Source organism: Histoplasma capsulatum (genome assembly GCF_000150115.1).
Source record: "Histoplasma capsulatum G186AR genomic scaffold supercont2.1, whole genome shotgun sequence".
Classification (NCBI taxonomy): Eukaryota; Fungi; Ascomycota; class Eurotiomycetes; order Onygenales; family Ajellomycetaceae; genus Histoplasma; species Histoplasma capsulatum.
In genome coordinates, this window is record NW_025544801.1 from 1,425,387 (window position 1) to 1,442,259 (window position 16,873).

Here is a 16,873-nt window from a genome sequence, read left to right on the forward strand (position 1 = left end):
GTGAACACTGTTCTGGCTGGAGACAACACAAAATATCGCGAAGCCTCGAAACGACGACACACAGAGACGACAACAGCCCACCCTCGACCGTGTCCGTCGCCAAATCCACCACCACCCGTTGCCATCTTCGAGTTACGCACAAACTGCATAATCTAGCATCATGTCGAAAAGAGGGTAAGCTTGATGAAAACCCACTTCGTTATTTTGATTTCATTGTGAGGGTGAGGGTGAGGAGGGGTGGACGGAGGGAAAGAGGAAGAAGGAACATAATGGCGGAAAGCAAGAGGAAGATGGATGAGATTAAAAGACGTTGCCAAACAAAAACAGGAGGGGGGACAAAAGCGCAAATTGATGTTTTAGGGGTCGAACAGGGTCGCTTGGGGGGACCCTTTAATTGAAGACCGGGGTTACTGAATTGGTGAATACGATTTTACTGATATTATTCTTGCTGTTTTGTATAGTCGTGGCGGTGCCGCCGGTAACAAGTTGAAGATGACTCTCGGTCTGCCAGTGTACGTTTTCCCATGAAAAGTACCCTTTGTTTCATTCCCCAGCTCCTATCCGGAAAAAATGATGTCGCAGCCTACCCAAAACGCCCATCATCGAATCGTCGAACAATCAAACACAAACGAACGGGGATGCAATGCAAATTATAAAGCTAAGTTTCTATGCTGACCAAAAGTTATCTCCCATAGCGGCGCCGTGATGAACTGCTGCGATAACTCTGGTGCGCGAAACATCTACATCATTTCCGTCAAGGGCATCGGAGCCCGTCTCAACCGTCTCCCAGCTGCAGGTGTTGGCGATATGGTCATGGCTACGGTCAAGAAGGGTAAACCCGAGCTGAGGAAGAAAGTCATGCCTGCTGTTGTTGTCAGACAGAGCAAGCCATGGCGACGGGCGGATGGCATTTATCTATACTTTGAGGATAATGCTGGTGTGGTGAGTGCTTTTTTTCCCCCCTGTATATGTAATACTTCATTTCCTGGTCGTTTTGTCCTAGCCCAGGACAAGGATGAGGCTTTTTTCGGACAGGGACGAGCTGCGTCTGTTTCGCAAATTGAATATTTTAAGGCCCCGATGCAGATATATTGCAAGCCGAAAAATAGGATATCATCTTTGTTTGGTAGTCCTGAATACTAATATGTCTAATTTTGCAGATCGTCAACGCAAAGGGTGAAATGAAGGGCTCAGCCATCACTGGTCCTATTGGAAAGGAAGCTACGGACCTCTGGCCGGTACGCAACAATAGGTGTCCCCCGTACTTTCCTATGAGAGATGCACACTAACATGTATCACAGCGTATCGCAGCCAACTCTGGAGTCGTCGTGTAAAATGGTGAGGGGTGTTGTTGATATAGAAAATGAAAGCAAATCATTCTTCTACAAGGCGTTGTTCTTTTTTATGCGATACGCAAAATTTGTTTAACCAAATATATCTATTTTTTTTTTTTCCTTTTGCTTGCTTTTTATCCCTATTGAACGTTTTTTCTTCCCGACATAATTCTCCGTAGAAGCAAATGCAACACCAAACAAAATAGCACGGCCAAGTGCAGTCATCGATGAGATGAACAATACACTGAATGCGAATTCTGGAGTAGCCTTTTCTGGTTTCTGGCGGGGAAATTTGTGAAAACGATATATTGAAAAATACCGGAGTCCCAAGGAAGAGTTCGAGACTCCGTTCCCACGGAACCTCAAATGTTGTATTTAGCCTATGACCCCCATTTCACAATGTCATGGTTGCGAATATCACTGGAAGTTTATTCATTATTTGGGCAACCTGCGCAAAGGCACGGACAAAGTAGCAAGCCTGATGTCAAATTGCCACCAGACAATTTGCTCAGGAGGATCAGTTCCATTTTTCTTACTTCCGTACTCCTAAAAGCCATAGGTGAGCAACAGGAAGATGCAAACGCAAGGAGATAATAAGTCAGATACATTGTACAGATGTAATGAAAATTGGCAATAAAATCGGCCCTGGACTAGAAAACAAGCTCCAAATGCCCTCCCTCTCGCTATGATGCTAATTAGGACAGAGTGCTTGGTATTATTATATATGGCTCTTGCGCTGAAATTAAAGTCAAGTAAGGAAGTAAGTGTTTATCCCAAGAAATAAATGCATGAGTACAATACTTTCATAAAGATGGTAGCTCGGAATTTTCATTTATCGTTTGCATTCCGCTTCAAATCCTCTCTGGGACCATCGCGTCTCCCCTGGTTAGTAGTTCGTGTTTTCGCATCCTGCGTCCTCTTCGCTAAGTCAGCGCTTTTATGACCCAGAGCCTCACCCTTGACCCCCTTTGCATTCGATCCCGCAGCCACTTCACCAAACATCCAACCCCAGACACCCAACGTCGCAGAGACTACAGAGAGAACGGCCGTCACAATCGCAATAATATGGGTGGCCCACCACATATGCTGCACGCCAAACCGGCAAGTGGAAATCTCATATCTCCATTCCTGCACGGAAGGATCAGAGTCGAACCACAGGGAAAGGAAGCCCGCATTGCCGCCATATGCACCCATCATCGAGCGAAGGGTAACCTCTCTAATGTTAGGCGTATCAGCTGGCAACGGTGATGACAGCGAAGAGGGAGAGGAGCGGCTTCTAGCATATCTTGTCGCATCCCACGACCAGCCCGGTGACATGGCCCCCTCCGGATCATCTGCTGGTGTCACAGATCGATTGACAAAGTGCAGAACGTCACACCCAACATGATCGTGGCCGGTTAACACAAGCCCATTCCGGCCCATCCCCCCAGCGGGGACATTTGGGCTCCCGCTCATACCGAACAACCCCTGAAGTATTCCTGAATGGCTGGCATGTTGGCTCAGATGGTTCTGCTCCCGCAAGCCCCCAGCTTTATACCTTGGTTCATGTTCCTGTGGCGGCTTTGGATCGTCCTGGTCGTAGAAGCGGAAATAGGGAGCATCGATACAGATCCCTTCGCTTTTGTGGAGTGGAAGATGGGTTAGTAGGAGTGTGAAGCTGCTCCGGTCTTCGACTGGCTTGGATCGTCGCTGGATCACGTCATTGATGAACTTGTACGTGTGTTGCTGAATGGATGGGTGAAGGGCCGGAGTATCCAATAAGAGGCTGTTGAGTACAATAACGTGTATTGAGGGGGTAGTAGTACTGGATAATGGCACACGCACAGGATCCGCGGGAGTAGATATAGGCGTGTCAGCAGAAGCAGAATGTATACCTTCTCGTGTAGTCGCTGGATTATCCCGGGTACTAGCGCGGTATTCGAATCGAATATCCCAATTAGCCCGTCCAAATGCCTTATCGAACCGCTCCATGCGAACGTCGCTGATATCGCCCGCGTATCCAACATCATGGTTCCCAGCAACATTGATAATGCGACGTTCCCATGGCCCAGTGGAGCCAGTAGTACCGTCGCCACCCTGCATATCTAATGGTAAGTCCTCAACCACCTTCACATCCCTCCCATGTACATCCTCACTACCCGTGATGGTAATATCGTCATCGACCCTAACCCCACCACGAAAAACGCGGTTCCAATACCTCCACGCGCGCCGTTTGAATTCCCCATCGGTCACCCATTGGCTCCCGATCAGATCACCCAACACAGTAACATGCGTCGGTTTCGACCACCAATGCAACGACCGGTAGATATGAGCTAGGTAGAAATCATTTCCGAAGAGATCTATCCGTTTGCGTGTCGCTCTGAGCGAACGGGGGAGATCGACTAGCAGCATGTCCCGGAGACTGCCCAGGATCGCAAGCAGGATATCCTCCCAAGTATCTGCAGATGTAATTGCTTCTCGGTAACCGGCCAGGCGCTTTAGGAAACTGTCTTTTGGATTTGGGAGGGACGAGTCACCTTCTAGCTGGGGGTCGGCGAGGACAAGGAGGCGGAAAGGCGCCGCCCGGGTGTACTTGGACATGTCAAGGTGGGGGATATCGACATGTTGGCGGAGGGTATTTAGGATTGGAAGAGGAGAAGAAAGGTTGCTCGAAGCACTCGGGGCTGTAGGGGGAAAATTACAGCCATGGAATATGGGGTACGAGTAGAGGTAGACTATCGATGTTATCGAGATAGGGAGGAGGTAGGAGAGAAGCTGGCGGAGGGTCGTCGGCAGGGACATAGAGACGCACGCATTAGGAGCGTTTGATTTATCTCCACTTATATTCAAATTACTCGTGAGATGGAAATAACCACCTTAAATAATGAAGGAATGAATGAAAACGAACAAGAAAGGAAATTTGGAGCCCATTTTTCTGACGGCTCAGGCGAAATGTTTATTTATAAATTTAGCCTCATCGCCCTCCCTTGGCACCTCGCGCTCTGTCAAACTCAATAAATATCAACCAATATTTCACGGAAACATGGAGGAGCGGGGGATGCTGAGCAGTTGGTGCTGCCAGCGCTTCCGGGTTAAAACCATGATTGAAGGGTACCTGCAACAGTCAATGGATCTCAATCATACGAATGCCCAGATGCTCTTCGGTGGAGGAGCATAATCAAAAGAGAAAATGGGTAAACAGTGGCAATATCTGCTAGCATCTAACTCACTTTATTTACAGCCTGTTACATAGATTCTTGAATCCAAAAAGTATCCTTGACTCCTGAGTATTATCTTCAATTTAACCTTTTGATTTCAGCCGTGATTTGACCCGGGTTGTCGGTGTCAAGCCAGCCTCGGAAAAGGAGGTATATTGGATATTGACAACCAGCCAATGTTTACTAATTTCAAATAGGTGTAGGGATAGTATATGCACTTTTTATTTATTTCTATCCAGGCAGTTCCCATTCCCTGATGCAGATATACTAAATAGTATATAGATCTTAGTTGATCTCTTGGGCAGCTACTCCGCACGCAGTCGAAGCGCTCTGAAATCCCAGAAAGAGCCCCGATCTCGCGATATGATCATATAGCGCACGGCTGGGGCTCGTAATAGAAATACGGTAGAAGCTCAGACATAGCCAGATCCTCAAACAGAGCTCCACAGCAGCGCACAAAAGCCATCAAGGCCTCTTAAGAGTGAACGGTAGCTATCTGTTCTGTTACAGAGCTTGTATTCCTCCGCCAGATCTCAAATTAACCGTATAGAGATAGATGCCCTTAAATAGAATTGTTATACAGCAGGATGGTGTCCCTGCAATTGAGAATTCTCTATAAGCAGAAGCATTTGGGTAATGTAACTCTCACGGCTTGTGCGTCCCTCTACGGAGGTCGGTTTCAAAAGTTTCGTTCAAGCACTAAAAACGCCACAACCGTCACTAGAAATTTATACTAGATTTTACATGTAAATTCTCTCTCATTATTTCTTCTGCTTTCATCTATCTTCTCTATATTTATTACCACCTTCAAGCTCAATTATCTTCTTAACATGCACTGGAATCTGTTCAATCCATGCCTGTATATTCAACTGTGACAGCTCCTTCCATGTCTTCTCCCACATCTTAACAGCCTCTGCTTGTGATTTTGGAGCACCCTTCTGTGTTGTTTTTCTCTTCATCCGGGGCCAGGCAGCTTCAATTGCATTCAAATCTGATGAGCTTCCACATCAGAGCAGCTGTTGAATGTCATGAGCTTTATAGATATAAGTTCAGAGCCACTATCACAGCACAGGTTTAGATATCTGTATTGAGAGCCATATTGAAAATAAAAGAGAAGACAAATTTGATTCATTAATCTCTGGGGGATTCTCTGCGATTTAAAATGAGAGGTAATTAATTCTCATTAGTGGTATCGATAATATTTCAACTAGCATATCAGTGGCGTAGATAGTAGCTTGGCTGAACGAAACTTTTGAAACCGACCTCCGTACAGTATTAAATGATCAGTGTTTAGGAAGGCAAATTATTCGTCAATAAAGCCCGTACATCATCCTCCATACAAGATTTAACATTTAGGCATTTTTTTTAATATTTTTTTGAATTATTTTTACCGCCACCTTGTTTGTTTTGTTTATTTTTGGCAATTTTAAAAGGAAAGTGATCAAAATCAGCTACGTGGGAGAGAAAAAACTTCGGAATCAAGAAAGTGTTCACCATTCTTGAAACTAAGTACTGGTTGTTCTGCAAAACCTGCCGACTCATGTCTCATCTGTGTCCTCCTCGTATCTCTTCATATCGTCAACGGGTAAAAAAAATATCTTTTAAGGATCTACATCATAGGTACCATATATCTCAACTCGGGTGAAAGAAAAAGAGAAGGAAAGAGGAGGGGGATTGGTGGGTCCGCCCGAGGGTGGCGGAGGGCGAGATAGAGAGGTGAAAAGAAAATTCGACAGCCGTCAACAAAAGTGGGAATAATGAAAAAAAAAAAAAAAAAAAATCCAGGGATGTGGTGGCGTTGACCGTTATCAAAATAAAGTGAGAAGTAAAAATTCAATCATTATAAAATTAAAATATCCCTTATCCCACATATACACTTCAGTTGCAAAACGGATTAGATGTGATATGAAATGCGAAAACGAAAATAGAGATCGTCATTGAGAAGCAATCTCCTGATTTGAACTTAAAATAGACACAGGAATCGGCTCAGAGGATTCACTACCGCCTGCTTCGACTGTCGTCAGCTCAGGCTCAGGTTCGTTTCTGTCAATGCTTTCCTCCAGAGATTCAATAATATTCAAGCCCCCGGTCACTTGGTCCCCGTTGGTCCCATCGGTGTTGCTCTTAGAGGACGGTGATGATAACTTCTTCTCCATGCTTTCGGGACCCATGAGAGCCGGCGGACGTTGGTTGGTCGCGCGCGCTTGTTTCAAACTGATTGTCTTCTGTTTATTTGTGGTCTTAACTGGTAGATTGAGATCCCTCTCTATCGTAGCTTTCATCAATGCCGCCATCCACAAACGTCCCTGTTGGATGTTGTCGACTTGGAAGAAGTGGACGGAGGGCTTTGTAAACTGAACTGCCCTCGATAACCCAGCCTTTGGTGGAACCAGCTTGAAGATGAACGGCGCATCGCTGGGGGACGACTGAGACATATTTGACAGCGAATCCGCTTCGGCGGGAGCATTCCCGTTATTCCAATTACTTGGGGAGGTCGGGGAGGCTGTTGCTCCAGTGAGTGTGGCGTGAAGTGCCGTGATAGTGTCTTGATCAGCACGGAATACGCGGTGTGAGGAAATATCGATTAGGCCCCGTTCCTCTGTGTCATCCTCTGAATAATAATACGAGAGTCTACGGCCGCGAAGAACGAAAAGCCGCGGCTTCCATGTAGTCATTAAATTTGAGGACTTCTTCTTCATCCAGCCATAATAATCGCATCCAATCATTTGTTCTTGCGGGGTCTTCTTCTCTAGACCGCGCATGTATGCACTAGTATCTTTCTTTGATTTTGAGCGGGGATTGGAAGCCTTTGGCATTGTCACCAATGCAAAGCCTCCTTCAACGGTTTTCGTGGAGCTATCTGTGCTCTCCATTTCGAAGCTTTTAGACGTGCCAGATGGAGTACTAGAATTTGTCCTAGAGGGCGACTTCTGTGAGTCTTTTGACGTAGACGCAGAAGTAGGAGATGACAATGCCATTGTTTTCTCATTGCCAGTGACAGAGTCTGAGACCGCACGTAAACCTAGGGCACGACGAACTTTAGGCGCAACGTTTTTGAGATGCGACGATGGTAAGGGGGAGGAACGCCCGGAGCTTTCACCATTCGTCTTCGTGTGGAGTGGGGATAGTGCAGAAAATATCCCAGAGCTGGAGCTAGTGTTTTTCTCTTCCAAGTTGGTTACAGGAGGAGCATGGGCCAGGTCTCCAAACGATTCCTTAGAATAGACGTCCTTGTCACTGAATTTCGTACTTGACGGACTGCTTTGGTTAAGTTTGTTTGGAATATGCGGAACAAAATCCCTGGGGTCACTACCAAAGTGCGAGTGTCGACTAGCACGGACTTGCTTCAAATCTTCTCCAATGCTAGTAGAATCCCGTTTAGTAAGGACTTTTCGAGACTTCCTCACATCGATTTCACCACCCGAGAAATACCCTCTATCCAAATCCGCAGAATCCACAATGAGAGACGAGTCGGATTCATTATTGCTAAGAGGGTCTAACGTCCGCTGGAGAAAGGATTCAGAGTTGTAACTGGCACTGACCAAGTTCTCGGGCTGATTGTTTACAGCCTGAGATCCAGTTGCCATAGTCCAACCCCTGTCAAAGGAAGTTTTTTTGCCTCTAGGAGCGCCATGTGCTGACCTTGTCCTCTGGTTAGGGGATGCTTGAGAACCATCCATCGATGAATGGGGGCGAGGGTAGTTTATCTGGCGAACTGACGCTGCTGACGGTCTCGAGGAGCCACTTAAGCCAACGGATTGATTCAAGGGTGGTACCGAAGCAGCGTTGCTGCTCGGAGTTGAGGATGCAGAGACCGTTGTCCCTGAAGAATGTTTTCTAGACGCACTTCTCGGTCGTCTTGAACTGTGACTAGGGCTTTCATTAATACTCGGTATTCTGGGAAGGAGAGAGCCTCCAGCTCGACTCTGAGACCGATCGAACTCCTCAGAAGAGCGATCTCTACCCGAGAATGTAGACGAGGACTGTCGCGGCTGTCTGATCCCTTTGATCTCTTCTTGGAAGCTTTTGATTATATGCCAACTCTTCAATCGTTTCCCCATAACCCCAAAGTTAAACTCCTTCATGTAAATAAATTCTTGGTCCATCTCCAGCAAGACGTCTCCGGTGATTTCTTGTTCCTCGAAAATTTGGCAGTGGTTCGGATCCATACCAAGGTGTTGAAGATGTCGAGCAGTCTGGTGGTGGTCCCAACTCCTGACAGTGTATTCGTTTAAAGAAGCACCCCCTTCTTCTTCGTCAGTTTCTACTCCAGGGATGTATGACAATCTATGGTCTGGATGGCTGCTGTATTCACTGCCAGAATCATTCGGGTTCCTTGGGTCCTGCGCAACGACGCTGTGGCGCGGGGTGTTGAAATTTGAGATGTGTTCATTGATAACGCTCAAGGTTTCATTTAACACTGGGCTATCATCTCCGTTTCGACGAGACATAGTTTCACTGACAGTCCTTTGCACGGTCGGTAGCAGGGGGGCTGAAGAAGAGCGATGCGATATGTTGGGGCCCTGTTGTTGTCCGAGTCGTATTGTGGCATCACCTGTGGGATCTTCAGCAGTTGGCTTAAAATCAGCACCACTAAATTGGCGTGATGCTTGTGAGTTTAAATCCTCATTTGGTGTTTGAGATGCCGGTTCTGAAGTGGCTCCTAACGCTGTAGGTGATACTGGGGACTCGTTGTTTCCGCGGGATTTCGATGCAATAGTGGAATTCGACGCTGTGGTGGCCTGTTGACGAACACCCAACTTTGGGATGGTTGTCGTATAAACTACAACATCAAATTATCAGCGATGACCACGTCTGAGGGAAGGAAAAGGTTCTTACCGCCGGGAAAAAGCCCAGTTCTATTCTCAGCCACATGTTTCCCCAAATACCATCCATCACCAAAACCTTCGTCTAGCTCTAGTAATTCAACCTTGTCTCCTCGACGAAGGGTCAGTTCGTCCGCTCCCCGAGCTAGGAAGTCATCTATCACATATGATGTTATCAGAGCCGGCAACTGCAACTGAGGAGAATGGTATACACTAACGGACAACTATTAAAATATCTCCTGGGCATATGCCCTGTGGAAGCTCAGGTGTATGGGGCATTGCCAGAACAAAGTAAGAACTGGTGGCGAAGTCGTGGAAACGGAAGTGGTCGGTCGTCTGGGTGAGAGAAGGAATAAGACCATTGAGAATACAAAGATTCGCGGCTCGCAAAACGGGTGGGAACTGGGATTTGCACAACCGGTCTTTCAGCGAAGAATACTTAAGGAATCGTAGATGGAAATAGTGAGTGCTCTTGTTGTCTGATCCGAGGTTGAGGGATGGCTCGTGAAGCAATCAATGAATGGTATGTTGAGTAAACGGTCAATCGATAGATGTCTACTGCGTATGGGCATGGGACACTCCTCCGTCGCCCAAGACACACGTAGACGTAGTTAGTTCCAAAATCGAGGAATAATTTATGTTTTTAAACAGCGGACCACACAGGTCCTGAATTAGAAAGGACAAAGTCTTGAAAGGGAAGAAAGGATGGGATTATGAATATGTCAATATATATCGAGAAGATATCAGTAAGAAAAAAAGGATAACGGCGGTCGAGGAGAATGGGCTTGCGTAGCTCTGGGGTTGCAGATACAAAATGCGTAGGAGGAAATCGAAGCAAAGGCGGATGGGAATGAACGTGGTGGAGAGGGATAACTAAATCAGGGCCAACAACAGACTCTGATCCTGCCACGTCCAACACCACGCCTCGACCGAATGGAATCGACGCACACAAGTGTACGAGTACTATAGTAGGCCGTTGAAACAGGGATGTTAGATGGGATGGGCGGGATTAGCATTCTGGCTCTGTGGGCGAGTTCTGGATGCTCCCATAAGGCTCCGGCACGAGCAACAGGCCTGGACAGCAGAAGAAGGCCCCAATCCCGTGATCGCCCTCTAGGCACAGCAGAAGCCCTTACGCACGCTACCTAGAAGTTTACGTTTTAACTAGACTATATTATATGATGTGTATTACATGCGGAAAAGTGAGAATATTTTCTGATATAAATTTAATGAGATGTATTTAGATTACTAGCTGTTCTTTTCTCATTTCTATGAGAAAAGTTGAATATTTTGTAATATTTGGATTATTTCTTTTGAATACATTATTTTCTATTACAGTTCATGTCTTAAAATACAAATATAATGCTTTATATCGTACAATTTTTAGTAAAAATATCAAGTATATATTGTGATGATAATACTGTAACCTCAATGTCAATCTCATAATTTATATGTGTAATTTATGAGGAAAAAGCATAAGATAATACAGACTGTAGCTCAACAGTATACTGACAATTTAAATTTTAAACAGTGTATGTTGGTAATCAACCTGATCCAGGATTCTACGTAGCAATTTCCTCGTCCACTTACAAGAGCAAGAGGTACATACATTCAGCGACAGCACCGACACCTGCGCTCGTACCATTGTGATGGCTGTTGATCTTATGGGATGTTTTAAGTCAGAGCTTGAATGCATATCGAATAACTAAATGCTTGAAATAAGATCATTCAACTGTGAATGAAACAAGTTTGTATCATAAATTTAAGTCATTTATAGGTGTGAACTGCAAGTAATGTTCCTCATCAGAATACGAGAAAGGGTGTTTGGAATAATAATTGCATAATCACAGCACTTGAAACAACCGTGATTGTGAAAGCTAGATAACATATGATTCATTTGTGATTTGCAGGTGGAAGCATAGCCAGCAGCTGTGCCTCCACAACACTAGCTGTGGAAAATCGCTCATCATCCCTCGAAACCGAGCACCCACAAAATTCATTCTCCCCTCTGAGTATGGAGTCCCGGATCCTCTTTGAATCAATTCTAAACGGCTCTCTAGTATAGCTGACTCCTGCAATCACATCAAAATGGTACTGTTGATGCCCCATCTTCAAGTAATCTGCAAATTCTCTGGGTTCTAAAATTGGAATATAGTCATAAAGATAGCCTAAAAAGCAGCTTATGTGGCGGCAGAAAAAAAAGGTGCATGTCTAAAGTATCCAGCCATTTCCTGATGAAGGAATCTAGAAGTTGATGTAATGGTGAAATAAAGGGCCATCTGATGGTTCTCTGGGGCTGCTAGCTTTTCTGCATGACAATGTCTGGAAGCTTGATATCCCAGTCGGAGACTGCAGTAAGAGCAACCACAGAATCAAGGAGGCCCACACTCTTACTTTGCAGTTCAACAAGATAGCAAGTGGCCTCCTCAATACCAATGTACCGTGCTTCAAAGTCAGGAGGTGGAGCGTGCCAGCCTCTTTCAATAAGTGCATCTGCTGCTTCCTTAACATCGTCCACAACAATGTGTATGTCAAAGACACCAGTGGGTACTCCATAGTATGCTAAAGCATCTTTGGCTCAGAGATAGCATGGTATACCACTTTCCTTGAATATCGCTCAATAGACCACGGGTCATCACAAGCTTTTTTTGTATATTGTTCAAAGAGCCAGCCCTCAATGGGTGAGACTTTATCAAGGGTGGGCGACATCGGTGAGGGTTCAGGGGAGCTTTGTATTTGTATCACGTACCTTGAGCTGTCGAAGGCCGTGTTGATTTTAACTCTTGCGACTTGTAGTATCTCGATGATGACCCGGGGGATAGTTAGAACAGACGGCAGGGCGAGTCGATACGGCTCCAGCAGAGGTGTCGACGACAATGGTGGGAGTAAAGAGGATGATCGAGGGGCGCTAGGCCTGCTGTTGCCTGGCGATATCTTTATTGCTATATCCTAGAAGACGATGTTGGGCTTTTGATGATATCACGTAGTCAATAGAGTAGATCCTCCCTACACAATAAAATCTCCTCAAACAAAGATTCCATAAGGATTCCTAAATAAACAATGAGCATAGAAGGCCAAGTCGAAAAAGGCGCCAAGAACCCAGCGAGGCTTGGCTCGGCTTTGACTAGCAATCAGCATGTAGGCCCTTTCCACCACCCAGGATTTTTGGCCATAAAGATTTCTGCCGAGTAGCTCTTGAAAACACCAGTGATAACCTGGCGACATGTTCCGCAGGTTGCGCCAATGGGGGGAAGGCATTCTGAGCAATATCAATGTTCACACAGAAAGGTTCTTCACTCTGATGAGAGTATAACAAATCCGACTTAAATGTTGAATGTAATATTTCTAATCTTTTGAATCATATTTCATCTGTGACAATTGAGAAGTGAAGTATCACTGTTATACAATAAAGTACTATAATTGGTAATGGAAAGGACAAGCCTGGGAGGGTTCTTTGCTTGTCGCCTAGCGTCTTATTAGTGAATGCAACCACTATTGCATAAGAGATTCACAATAATGTAGGATACTAGTAATTTTAGTCTCAGATGAAATCAGAATGATCTAAAAATATCGGTCACTGAATGCACAGCGCAGCTATGACATCTTGCTCCCAGCAGTTATAATATAAAAACGGCCAATAAGATCCGCTGTGATTCAGCAGGTTCATAATGACTATACTTAGCCAATATTAAATATTAAACTACAGTTGAATATGAGTAACCTTAGAAGATTAAAAAATTACTGTTTAAAATCCTTCGTTGTGCTTCAAAATGTCTTTCAAAAATTTTGATCCTGTGACCTGCAGGGTCAGCTGATGTGGCGCTCGCCCAATCACTTCCAGGGCTAAGTTACTGTAGGGCTTTGCCATCCATGGATATCTAGGGTCCATATCCATACTTGTAGATCGCGCCGTGCCTAAACATGCTTCCCTGACATCAGAAGAGTTGACAATGCGGTCACCACAACGTCTTCATAACTGCCGCCAACCCCCTGATTCCCGCGATTCTAACTTGACTTCTTTAAATTCAACACTCAACAAATTTGTAGGGTGCCGGCAAAAGCCATGGATGTTAAACTCAACCTCCAAAACGAGCATCGCCCCACCGTCGAAACTGTCAACTCCCTCTCCCGCACCTAACCAAAAACCCCAAGCCCCCTTCCAGCCTAGGGACATTGAGATGGATAATGAAAGACGTTCAACATCAGATACTGTCAAGCAGCCCATTCCCAATAATACACAAGGCCAAAGTGGACCCGATGCTCTCTCGTCGAAGGAGCTACCAATCTCTCCTGTGTCCCCTGACATCCCCTCCCGACCCGCTCCTGTATCGGCCTCAGCATCTCCTCATATCTCTAATTCGTGCCCCACGCAGGCATCTCATAGCGTGTCTATTGCCGATCGCCAATTCGGTGTGCTCCCATCCCCAGATTCGAACCATGGATGCTCCACAAGAGCTACCAGCGAGACGAGACCAAGTGACAACTTCATTCCAGAGGGAGTTTCTCTTTCCCCACATCAATCAGGTCCCCCACAGCTGGTTGAGCGTGAACCGCAAACAATATCCCCGTCATTTGCATCCGCAGATGACATGGGACATTCATCATTGCCCATGTCACAAGCTGCCAGAGTTGCAAGGACATCACAAATCCCAGTAGCACATCAGGGTGGACGCGCGCAGGTTTTGTCGTGCAATTCAGCTATGCCTCAACAATATCAGCCCCAGAAGGTGGTTCCAGCCAATCCTCAGCTCGCGTCTGATATGACGAACAAAAGCCACGCCTCCTTGCTGAAGTTCTTGTTCGCTGAGCCCATCTCCCCGAAAAGATTCATCCCTCTGCTTGATCGGATTTCGGCAGCACCAGGGTCTTGCGAGAAGAGCCGCATACACCTTCTACGAAATGCTTGTGAGAAAGGGGATTTGTTCTACATTGCCCTACATCAGGTGTATTGTCTGCAAACAACATGCCCTAGTTCCTTAGATCCCTCTAAATTTGGAGCTTACCAAATGGCAGGTCTGGAGCTGGTTTCGCGCATTCTGATACGGAATGAGTGTCTCTCAAAGCCTTTTGTCGAAGCATGCGCCAGATTCCCTGCCTTAATTGGAGAATTTCTTCGATATTGCTCGATTTGCTCTTCTGTTTTAGACCAGGTTATACGCTTTCTAGAAGCCATGGCACGTTCCTGGTTGCCGTTTGAAACGTCTATTACTTCTCGAGGATATCCGCCACTTATTGATGAGATGATCGACATTCTTGGCCTCACCACACCAACTTTTCAATATGTTATATTCACAGTATGCTGTCGCCGTCTTACTGGAGCCACAGATGACGTTCCTGTCAAATTATTTACCGCTACGTTCCGAAAAAACGAGGAATATTACCAACAGCGTCGCTTACGAATGCACAGTGCAAATCCTATACCTCTGTCCCAGGTCCAAGCTGAGAACGAATTCCTCAGACAACAATATCTCCGGATATCGGAGCAACATGTTTTACCTAAGCGGGTATTCCACGGAGCGATTATCCATCAGGGGCCTCTAGAAAATACGGGGGCTAATTTTCGAATAACGGACACTGGTGGTCCTCAGGTCCAAACTCAGGACCCTCTCACTCAGGAGCAACAACAACCTCCAATACGGCGTGCTTATCACCAAGACCCGTCCCCATACCCTCCACTCGCATCACACCCTACCCAGTACTCTCTCCAGCCAAATCGACAATATGCTTCAATGCCAGTTCCCAACAGAGTACAGATGACTGTCCCCTCATACACACGTGCACATCCAGCACCCCCTGCGGGGTGGTCTATGACCGCCCAACCTCTCCCGAACCAAGTTCCCCCAAATTCGACCCGGTTTGTCCTGTCACATAACATGAATACACAGTTGCGCAACGATGTCTTTGTTCATCCATCCGCTCAGCTGTCTCAAACACAGCCCACTGCAGCGCAACCTTTATATCCCAAAACAAACAACTTACTTCTGCCTCCCCCCGGAATTCTCCCCATGGAATCTGCTAACCCAAATCCCCTTATTGATGGCCTCCACCAAGCTTATCTGAAAGAGCAGATCGTGGCGCTTCATGACAAAGAAGGCAGTAATGGTCCAACATCATTATTCCCGTATCTTCACAGCTTTGCTTTGTTTCCCATTCAATTGCAAGCGCCAATCCGAAAACTGCAGTTCACAATCCCGCCAGAGGAATTCCAAAAATTCCCTTTTCGACGAAAAACTGTGTCAAAGAATGGTTCGCCCGTATGGGGAGTTCTGGATGGGCGTCGAACATATCAGATACGGTGCATAAAAACGAATTCCCCCATTCCAAAGCTCTCGGAGCATCAATGGGCTGTATCGGACACTGCATGGCCTACTGCTATATATATTCACGTTAACGGCATGGAGCATTTCGTTCGCCGGAAAATGCATTTTGGAAGGGATATACCGCTTAATGTCACGAGTTCCCTCAAAGAAGGCATGAATGAGATATCGATAGCTATACTCTGGGGCTCCCCAGAGTACAACAGCAAATCGTCTTATGCCGTGGCTCTGGAAATACTTGAATACGCATCGCTTAACCGTGTCCGCTCGCTCATTCAGCATCAAAAATCCGCTACATCTCTAGACCAAATCAAGCATCGGCTTGCAGGATTAAATACAGATGATGACGATATTTCTGTCGTTGATGACCACATAACGATTGACCTAGTGGATCCCTTTATGGCGCGGGTCTTCGACACCCCCGCCCGGACCAAGTTTTGCCCACATATGGAATGTTTTGACATTGAAACATTTCTAATGACGCGCCTGTCTAAAGCATCGAAAGGATACGGCATGGCAGAGGATTGGAAGTGTCCTATCTGCGGCAACGATGCCCGCCCCCAGTCCCTGATCATTGACGATTTCCTAGTTACGGTCCGGCGTACACTCGACGAAGGCAAGCAATTAGATGTAAAAGCGATACTCGTGCGCCCGGATGGATCCTGGGAACCCAAGACAGAAAGGAATAATAACAATAATAATAATAACAGGCCAAGCGAACCGGGCATGTTGAAACGGAAACGGGAAGATGGCTTGAGTATCACCTCCCCAAATAATCATGGCCAGCAACAACTCTACCCTGACAGACCTTCAAAGCAATCCTCCACCCCTGAAGTTATTGAGCTCGATTAATTTTTCGAGTTTGAACCCTTTGTTCTCATGCTCGTTTGCATACATTCCGCTTTCGTCTTTCTACTGAGCGCGTACTTCAAATTATCTATACCCCATTTTAGTTTCCCCCGATCGCATCATCTCAGGCGCAAATACCATCTCCTTTCTCCTTGCATTTTTATTATTGTACTCCTAATCTTTCAGGCTTGACCTTTTTTTATATCCCTGGAGGCGCGTGTTAATTTGGCAATATTTGATATCCCTAGCTAGCATTTTGTTTTTTCCTTAACCTAACTTTGCATTTAAAGAAAGACCCCACGGTTCTCTGCATTTAACACATTTACACCCTTGTTCTCATTACACTAATT

The 16,873-nt window shown here is 45.9% G+C and overlaps 4 protein-coding genes across 4 annotated transcripts; 2 read left to right on the forward strand and 2 right to left on the reverse strand.

Annotated features, from left to right (window-relative positions):
* Positions 1 to 153: 153 nt before the first annotated feature.
* HCBG_00450 (60S ribosomal protein L23) lies at positions 154 to 1,445 on the forward strand (the record flags this gene model as incomplete). The annotated part of the gene is made up of 5 exons (XM_045427500.1): positions 154 to 174; positions 462 to 512; positions 696 to 942; positions 1,161 to 1,238; positions 1,302 to 1,445. The coding sequence occupies 5 exons, from the start codon at positions 161 to 163 to the stop codon at positions 1,332 to 1,334; spliced, it is 423 nt and encodes a 140-aa protein (XP_045291475.1).
* A 606-nt stretch (positions 1,446 to 2,051) lies between these two features.
* HCBG_00451 (uncharacterized protein) lies at positions 2,052 to 4,221 on the reverse strand (the record flags this gene model as incomplete). The annotated part of the gene is made up of 1 exon (XM_045427501.1): positions 2,052 to 4,221. One exon carries the CDS (start codon positions 3,912 to 3,914, stop codon positions 2,163 to 2,165), a length of 1,752 nt encoding a protein of 583 aa, XP_045291476.1.
* A 2,244-nt stretch (positions 4,222 to 6,465) lies between these two features.
* On the reverse strand, positions 6,466 to 10,094 carry HCBG_00452 (uncharacterized protein; the record flags this gene model as incomplete). Its single annotated transcript, XM_045427502.1, has 3 exons — positions 6,466 to 9,314; positions 9,371 to 9,514; positions 9,576 to 10,094. 3 exons carry the CDS (start codon positions 9,634 to 9,636, stop codon positions 6,466 to 6,468), a joined length of 3,054 nt encoding a protein of 1,017 aa, XP_045291477.1.
* A 3,033-nt stretch (positions 10,095 to 13,127) lies between these two features.
* On the forward strand, positions 13,128 to 16,526 carry HCBG_00453 (uncharacterized protein; the record flags this gene model as incomplete). Its single annotated transcript, XM_045427503.1, has 2 exons — positions 13,128 to 13,163; positions 13,215 to 16,526. 2 exons carry the CDS (start codon positions 13,128 to 13,130, stop codon positions 16,524 to 16,526), a joined length of 3,348 nt encoding a protein of 1,115 aa, XP_045291478.1.
* Between the last annotated feature and the right edge of the window lie 347 nt (positions 16,527 to 16,873).